The 8,051-nt window shown below is 35.6% G+C and overlaps 2 protein-coding genes across 2 annotated transcripts; one reads left to right on the top strand and one right to left on the bottom strand.

The window, feature by feature from the left end:
• Positions 1-2,283: 2,283 nt before the first annotated feature.
• Positions 2,284-5,355, top strand: LOC143621078 (uncharacterized). The gene is made up of 7 exons (XM_077092604.1): positions 2,284-2,382; positions 3,508-3,556; positions 3,644-3,887; positions 4,445-4,597; positions 4,696-4,801; positions 4,867-4,981; positions 5,148-5,355. The coding sequence occupies exons 2-7, from the start codon at positions 3,509-3,511 to the stop codon at positions 5,184-5,186; spliced, it is 705 nt and encodes a 234-aa protein (XP_076948719.1). The 5' UTR covers positions 2,284-2,382; position 3,508; the 3' UTR covers positions 5,187-5,355.
• Positions 5,356-6,607: 1,252 nt separating this feature from the next.
• On the bottom strand, positions 6,608-7,699 carry LOC143621077 (squamosa promoter-binding protein 1-like). Its single transcript, XM_077092603.1, has 2 exons — positions 7,354-7,699; positions 6,608-7,132 (listed from the first exon to the last, which is right to left on the bottom strand). Exons 1-2 carry the CDS (start codon positions 7,674-7,676, stop codon positions 6,940-6,942), a joined length of 516 nt encoding a protein of 171 aa, XP_076948718.1. The 5' UTR covers positions 7,677-7,699; the 3' UTR covers positions 6,608-6,939.
• Between the last annotated feature and the right edge of the window lie 352 nt (positions 7,700-8,051).

The following is an 8,051-nucleotide window of genomic DNA, read 5'->3' as shown; positions in this document are numbered from 1 at the left end:
TGGTTCCACTTCTGGAAGTTGACTTATTGAGTTAGGAACCTAACCCAAGTGGTCTTGCATTTATTGGATCTTTCGTTTAACGGGAATTGCAAATAACATTCTGTTGCGCATGAATTTGACTGTTATGAGTTTGCTGTAATGATTTGATGATTTTGAGAAAACTATGTGGAATAAAAAGATAATTAAATATGTTCTGGAAACCTAAGACATATGTGCTTGTGTGATGATTTTTGGTAAATTAATTGAGATGCTATGATTGGTGAAATAGTACAATCTTTCTAGTAGGATTTCTGTCTCGGTGAAACTAGCTGCTGAGTTGTGTAAAAATGCATGAAACATGATACTGGCTAGTTAATTGTTATTTGTTGACCAAAATACCCTTGCGGGGAATAATTGCTAATTGATTGCCATGATTTGACCAAATTGCCCTCATGGGGAATAATGGCTAGTTAATTGTTATCTGTCGACCAAAATGCCCTTACGGGGAATAATTGATAGTGATGTACTTTATGAATACATGACACGTATATGATTGCTTACACATGTAATGTGTCACAAATACACGGGTTAAAGTCACACACAATTCACAAACGAAACACGAAACATGTTATGTGCTTAGGTATTATGTGCCGGGTCTAGAGACTCGATAATATTCCGACACTTAGAAAAATCTCTTTGTTGTTTTAGAACGCTAGAGAGAGTTTTTCTGTGACGCGCATCTTGGTGATTTAATTTGGGAAATTCTTCGCAAACAGTGATTTTCACTTTCCACTCTTTAAACTGTTTTCAAACGCTTTTCACTTGGGAGAGATAACATACTCCACAACGCATTTAAGATTTTGTTATAAATTATATATCACTTGTAAAGGCTAAGTGGCAACGAAACAATTGAGTCCTACACATCAAACCGGTTAATATTTGGAATAGCGAGTCACTGTTGAGTAGTACTACTGGGTTTGACAAACCCCACCCAACGCTAAACTCGACTGGAAGTCGAGCGGGTGTAATTTTGGCTAACACGTACCATGGTCTGGATGACCTGGTGACAAGGCACTTAATAAACGAGTCAGCTTCGGTGTCGAACACTTAGTAATACTTGTTGTATAGACTAGCTACCTATCGATATATAATTGACATAACACTATCTGTAACGCAAAACGCTTGTAACGCAAAACGCTGTGTGACGCTGTAACGCTGTAACTCTGTAACGCAAAACGCTGAACGCAAACGCTAAACGATTTATTTTTATATAACTTGTGAACTCACCAACCTTGTGTTGACACTTTTAGTATGTTATTCTCAGTTAGCCGAGGCGGGCGCTCGATTTAGGAACATGCGTTGCTTGATAAACTTTTAACTATGCAAACTTACTTTTAACTGTTATCATTGGTTTTAAATCGTCCTGCGTGACGTCACATTGTTCTCTATGGTTTTACGCTTCCGCACTTATTTTCATTTAAACGTTTTTATGGTTTGATTATAACTGATGATTCTGATCCTGTTAGTTCACACCCTCTGACGGTAAAACTCCGTTAGTGGATTTTGAGGGTGTGACATAGATAATAACTAAAGTATGGTGTGACAACAATTTTTTATTGTATTATTATTATTATTATTATTATTATTATTATTATTATTATTGCATTTGTTGATTATTTTAATGCTTTTTTTTCTTCAAATTCATAAACTTTTTACTTTTGTTTTTTTATATAGTTCAGGTGACGTAACGAGAATAACCGAAACCGATAGAATTCGTGTTGATTCACCGTCGCAACGCTCGTATTTTACCGACCGAATAAACATCATTTTAAAATATGTTACTTGTTTTGGCATCATAAGCTATACGAGGTCTTTTTTTTTGTGTTGTTTTAATTCCTGTAATGTAACAAACATAACGAAAACTGATCGAAACCGTGTTAACAGATGGATTTTTTCAATTTACTGTCGTTAACTCGGTATAGTAATGAACTTAACCCATATAAACCGAACCGACCCGTGTTGGTAGGTACAAAACTACTTCGGCTTAAATTCCTGCTTATTTTCTTTCTCTTCCAAGGCTTTACCGACCAAATATACATCATTTAAAAAAATGTATCATAAACTATACAAACATTTTTTTTTCTTTTTAATTTCGATACCATAACCAAAACGGACCAAATTCACATTACCAGATAAATCCATTTACTTTAATACCGGTATCATAACAAACTTAACTCATACAAACCGAACTCTAACTCTCGGATACAAAAACTCGTTTGTGTAAACTTCCCGTTTATTTATCTTCTCTCTTCTATCTCCGGCGACATTAAGCCACCGGATAATATTCCGGCAGGTGATATTATTATTATTATTATTATTATTATTAAACGAAGCTCATTGAAGGTCTTTATTCTCTCTTTACATCTCTTTAATGTTTCTTATATCTTCTTCATTTCAGTTCACATTTTTAACGGTTAATTTTAGGGTTTAGTGTTTAGTTTATCAATTAGATCTTAATTCCGTTAATTCTGTGTGTGATTTTGGTAGATTTTAATATTAATTTGATTTAATTTCATTGTTCTGAGACTTTGCCCTAATTTCATCATTTTTCACTTGTTACTTTATTTTAAATAATAATAATAATAGTACTAATACTAATAATAATTATTAGAATCTGCTTTAATAACATTTTAGATTAGCAAAACTAATTAATTATAGTTAGGGCTGTAAATGAATTGAGCTGAACCGTACAAGGCGTTGTTCGGGTTCATGATCGTTCGGTAAGCTTTTATCGGACACACGGACGGTTCACGAACATGTAAGCGAACGGAATTTCTGGTTTGTGTTCGTTCGTTACGGAAATGAACTTGTTCTTGAACGGCTGAATGAATTTTTTTGTTCGTGTTTGTTCATTAGGGAAATGAACTTGTTCGTGAACGGTTCACCGTTCACGAATAACTATCCGAATGAAATTTCTTTTTCGTATTTCTTCATTAACGGAAATGAACTTGTTCTTGAACGGTTCACGAACAAACAAACATAAATGTACTTAAACAATGCTTTATTTGATTTTGCTGATCGAGAATGATTAGTGTCAACGGTTCAGTCCAGCTATTAAGTTTGTGTAGGTGTTTTTGTAACGTTCATACTCATATACATATATCTTTTATAGTATATAAATTTGTTTAGATTTATATGATAAGACTAGAAAAGTCATTCATAATATATAAAAACCTTTGATGTTCAAAAACATAAACAAAACAAATAAACATTAACGGATATAACCGGGCGTTAACAAATACCTTATCGAAGGCTCACAAACACAATTGAACGAACCTGACCTTTTTTCATGCTCGTTCTTTTAGCTAATCGAACAAAGTTACTTGTTAATGTTTCTTCATTTATTAAACGATTGAACATAAACGAACTTCCCGCCAAACAGTTCGTCGAACATTCGGTTTGTTTACAGTCCTAAGTCCTAATTACAGTTTCTTTAAGTTTAAATATTTTAAATTTGTTTACTTTCAGGATGGAAACCACAGAACCAGGTTTTTTGCAATACGGCATTTCCGACGAGGTCACCTGTTCTTAAAACCTTTCATAATCATCACATGCTCATTAATTTCATTAATGCTGAATATATACTAAACATTTATAATTCCAGGAAGGTGACAAACTCGTTGCAGAAGTTATTCGTTATGTTCTTTTTAAAACGCACCAGAACTCCGGATGTCCAATCAAGAGAGAAGAGTTGACACAGCTAGTCACGAAAAACTATCCCAACCGATCGCTTCCGGCTATTGTTCTTAACAAAGCTACTACAAAGCTGTCAACGATATTTGGATACGATATGAAAGAGCTGCAACGGGCCCGTCCCTCCTCAAACAATCAGGCCCGTGCTTCACAAAGTGAGCAACTTTTATCAAACAAGCCTAGCCGAGCTCGACTGGGCTTGAATTCGGCTTGTTTCTAGCTCATTTTTTTAAAGCTCGAGCTTGGATCGTGAGTCATTTTATCAAGCTCGGGCTCGGTTCGTTTATTATTTATTAATGAATTTGTATACATTTTTATTTTAGAAAAAACTTATACGAGCCAAAGCTAGGCTCAATCTCGGCTGTGTAGTTTGAAATTAATACATTGAAGTCCAAAAGAGGTAAAACTTAAAAATACACAAGGCTCGCTCGACGAGCCTAAACGAGCTTTACATACAAGGCTTGAGCTCGGCCTTGATAACTAAACGAGCCTCCCGTACAAGGATCGAGCCTGGGCTCGATAACTAAACGGGCATTATTTGAGGCTCAAGCTCGAATAAGCTCGGCTCGTTTTGAGCTTTTTATCGAGATCCGATATCGAGTAGCTCGCGAGCAGCTCGGCTTGGTTGCACTCTTATTATCAATCCAAGTTATAGTTTATTTAAAACCGCATATACTCTGTTAAAGATAATTAAATAGTTTCTGTTTTTCAGGTTCTGCAGATTCGAAATCTTACATAATAACAAGTCAGTTAGATCCTGCAGTTTATAGGAAACACATTGAAGATACCAGAAAATCACATTTGACTGGACTAACATTTGCTGTTATTGGCATCATTAATCTTGCTGGTGGCAAAGTTACTGAAGGTACTATAACTGGTTTCATGTAAACCGTGATTTATGTTTCTTATGATACAAGAAAACGTTTAATTGATGTTATTTTTTGGTGGTTATGAAATATGTAGAAAGTCTTTGGCATCATTTGGGGCGGTTGGGTTTGGCTCAGGATGACGAGAGAAATGCTGACTTTGGGAGCACGAAGCAGGCCCTAGAAGCACTCGTTCAACAAAGGTATTAATAATTGTTAATTTTGTAAAGTAATGCGCTTTCTTATTTCATAAGTTTATTTGTTATAGGTATTTGCAGAAGGATAAAAGTAATGGACCTGAAGGCTTAACTTTGTATTATGAGCTTGCGGAGCGAGGTTTGCAGGCAGCAGCTAGTAATAGCTTTAAAGAATGCGTAACACAGGTATAAATATTTTCGAACATTAGTGCTTTGATTGGTTATAATCATATATTATTTTCATCAAGATCATTATATTGTTTTTTGTGTGTGTTACTGTATTAAGACCTTATTGTCTTTTAATTTCTGAATGATTTGTGATGTTTTACATAATATTATTTTGTGATGGCAGATGGTGATGAGCGAGGCAACTACAATAGAACTCGACTAGCTGCGTATTGCTCTTAATTCGGTGGATTTAGGTCTGTCTACTCTTGAAAATATATTCAACTTGTAACTCTTTGGGTAGATTCTGCCAAGGTGCTTGTTTTGTGGATTTTCGGTTTTAAGCAATGGGAAATGTAATTTAGTGATCTCCTTAATATTGTTAATGACTCGAGCAGGCAACATTATGGTGCATTCCCTACGAGTATTTTTAGTTTAAATATTACAAGTAGACGCAGGGTGTAAACAAGTCGACTCACTCGTTAAAACTTTGACTTGTTTACATGTCTATGTGACAGCAGTTAGACCACGTGTAGTGGGTTGGCGCCCCACCACATAAGAATTTTCTTGCTTGGCCACACATATCGATGCACTTTACACTCACACTCTGCCTCTTAACGCCCTTAGTGCCCCATCAAGAATGGTGTTTGGCGCCCATGTTTTGATGATGTGGTCTTGTGCGTTAGCCCTCTAGATATTGTCTTACTAATTAAACTTTATTTTTAGGTATGGACAAAGCCTGCCTAAGTGTCTGTAAGTAAAGCTCGGGCTCATTTATTAAACAGACTTATTTTAGACTTAAGATTGGGTCCGGGTTCATTTAAGGTAGTACATAATGTTCATATCTTAGTTTATAGTACTCGGCGATACATGTGTACAAAAAACCAGTTTGGGATTGTCAACCCGGTTTATAAACCGACCGCTATGCAAAAAAAAACGGTTTTGAGTTTTGAGCGTGCCTTGACCAGCCCGAACTGGTTTGGTTTGGGATATATCCGTTTCGTAGAGGTGGTGTGCACAGCCAACCCGGTTAACCGGTTCCTAACAGGTTTCAACCCGAAATCCTAACCGGTTAGTAACCGGTCGGTCCCCTACTAACCGGTTTATACTCATTTCTAACCGCCTGTTAGAAACCAGTTTATATTATTGATCTCTGAAACCGGTTAACCGAACCATTTATTTGTTTTTTTCTTTTATTATTATTTTATAAAACCAGTTTTTTTACCGGTTAACTGGTTTGGTTATTCCCAAAATCAGTTATACCAGGAAGGGGTTTCTTGTCTCAAAACCGGTTATTACCAGACCCGATTAACCAGTCTAACCAGTTGTTTGACCGTTAACCGATTTTGAAAATAATTGGTTTTCAACTGACCTGTTTGTGCACAACTAGTCCACTAGTGATGAGTGATGACTGATGTTAACTAAAGTTTTAGGCCAAGGACCAATATTAATATGCTTTTCACAAACACTCCTTTTTAATTTAACTCCATAAAGTACAATTATCTTGTCATGATTGATTATATATAGTGACATAAACATTACTCACTTTCCCATAATACATTATTATCACTTTCATCAACCATATACTTACATCAAGTACAAGTTTGATTTAAAGAGACAAACAGAAACATTATTTTATCATACAAAAACATCAAACATTCTAAACTTTTAATTTCTACACAACATTGGCTCCCCCCAATGAGGACCAACAATAATCAGTCCACTCTTCTGAATCCTCAGACTTCTCCTTCATAGACAAAGGCCCAAATTCCAAAGCCGAACCTTGCTTTACGTTCGTTTTCGTCATATGACCAAATCGGTCCCACATATGTGTGTCTGGTAATGCATTATTATTACCAGCATTATCGGACACTGGTAGACAATAATCATTTTGATTAAAAATTTGTCTGGAAGGATAAGTTGCTCGGTTTGCCGCAATTAATTCATACAGCGCCGTGCTGCATCTTGACGACAAGTCACTAGAAGAATTCGAAGGTTCGGGTTTTGGAGATGACAGAAGAGAGAGAGCACATCCTAGCTTCGAATTTGACGGTTGTAACGCCCCTAGTCGTTGCTGAGTCGAAACGGCTCCCTTTCGTCTTCTTATTATGTCCTTTTAACCGCCTTCTACAACTCCTCTTAGCTTCATCAAACTCCGTCACATCATGAAACCTATGACCATAATATTTAAACTTATGTGGACAAAATAATAACTAACAAACAAACTTTAAAATAAATAACAAATTAAATAATAATAACTATAACAAATAATAAACCCGGCTAACAAACTCCATCACTTCACAGAATAATAACTAACAAACAAATTTATAAAAATATTTAACAAAAAAGTTAAATAATAATAATAACTATAACAGATAATAAACTCGGCTAACCTGCTACACTGCTGACAAAATCTTTGTTCAATCCCCAACACCAAAACATTGGGAGCCTTAGAATGAACTTCACACACCTTATGCTTCCTATAATACTCTTTCACACTACCAAGCGCCACATGGCACCCATCGACTTGGCATCTAGCCACCTGTGAATACGAATACAACGGTTTGCCTCTTTTACCCGTAATTAATGATTCGGGGACATTGGTGTCTTCTGTATACTGTCTTTTCCCGAGCTTTAAACACATGACATCCCACGCATGATTTGTGGTGTCAACACCAGCTATATGACCGCCCCCAATTTTCCACTCGGTTTCCATGTGTGTAGGAATGTATAGTTTGAATATTAGGGTTAAGTGATATGAGTATATAAAAGGAAAGAAAGATTAGAATGGGTGGCTGGGGTGTAAGTGGTGCATAAAGGAAAAGCTGGAAGATACGCATAGATTGACAGTTTGTGTTTGTTAAAGATATAGCAATTATTGTTTGTAGATATTAATTTCTTCATTGTATTTATGTTATGTTTGAAAATAATGATACCAATGTGACAATGTCTATGCTTTGTCATGAAGTGATTACAAGTTGGCTGATTGGAAGTTAGAATTTAAGATTTGTTATATATAAGAAATTTTAAATAAGGGACGTGTGTTTTAACTGTATCAAGTTGTGTTTGTAAAAGTGTTGTTTCAACTAAG

This window comes from Bidens hawaiensis, unplaced genomic scaffold (assembly GCF_021521415.1).
Source record: "Bidens hawaiensis isolate Kalapana, Puna unplaced genomic scaffold, B.hawaiensis_p1.1 tig00002772_1, whole genome shotgun sequence".
In the NCBI taxonomy this organism is placed as follows: domain Eukaryota; kingdom Viridiplantae; phylum Streptophyta; class Magnoliopsida; order Asterales; family Asteraceae; genus Bidens; species Bidens hawaiensis.
This window is presented reverse-complemented; position numbering and strand designations above follow the sequence as displayed.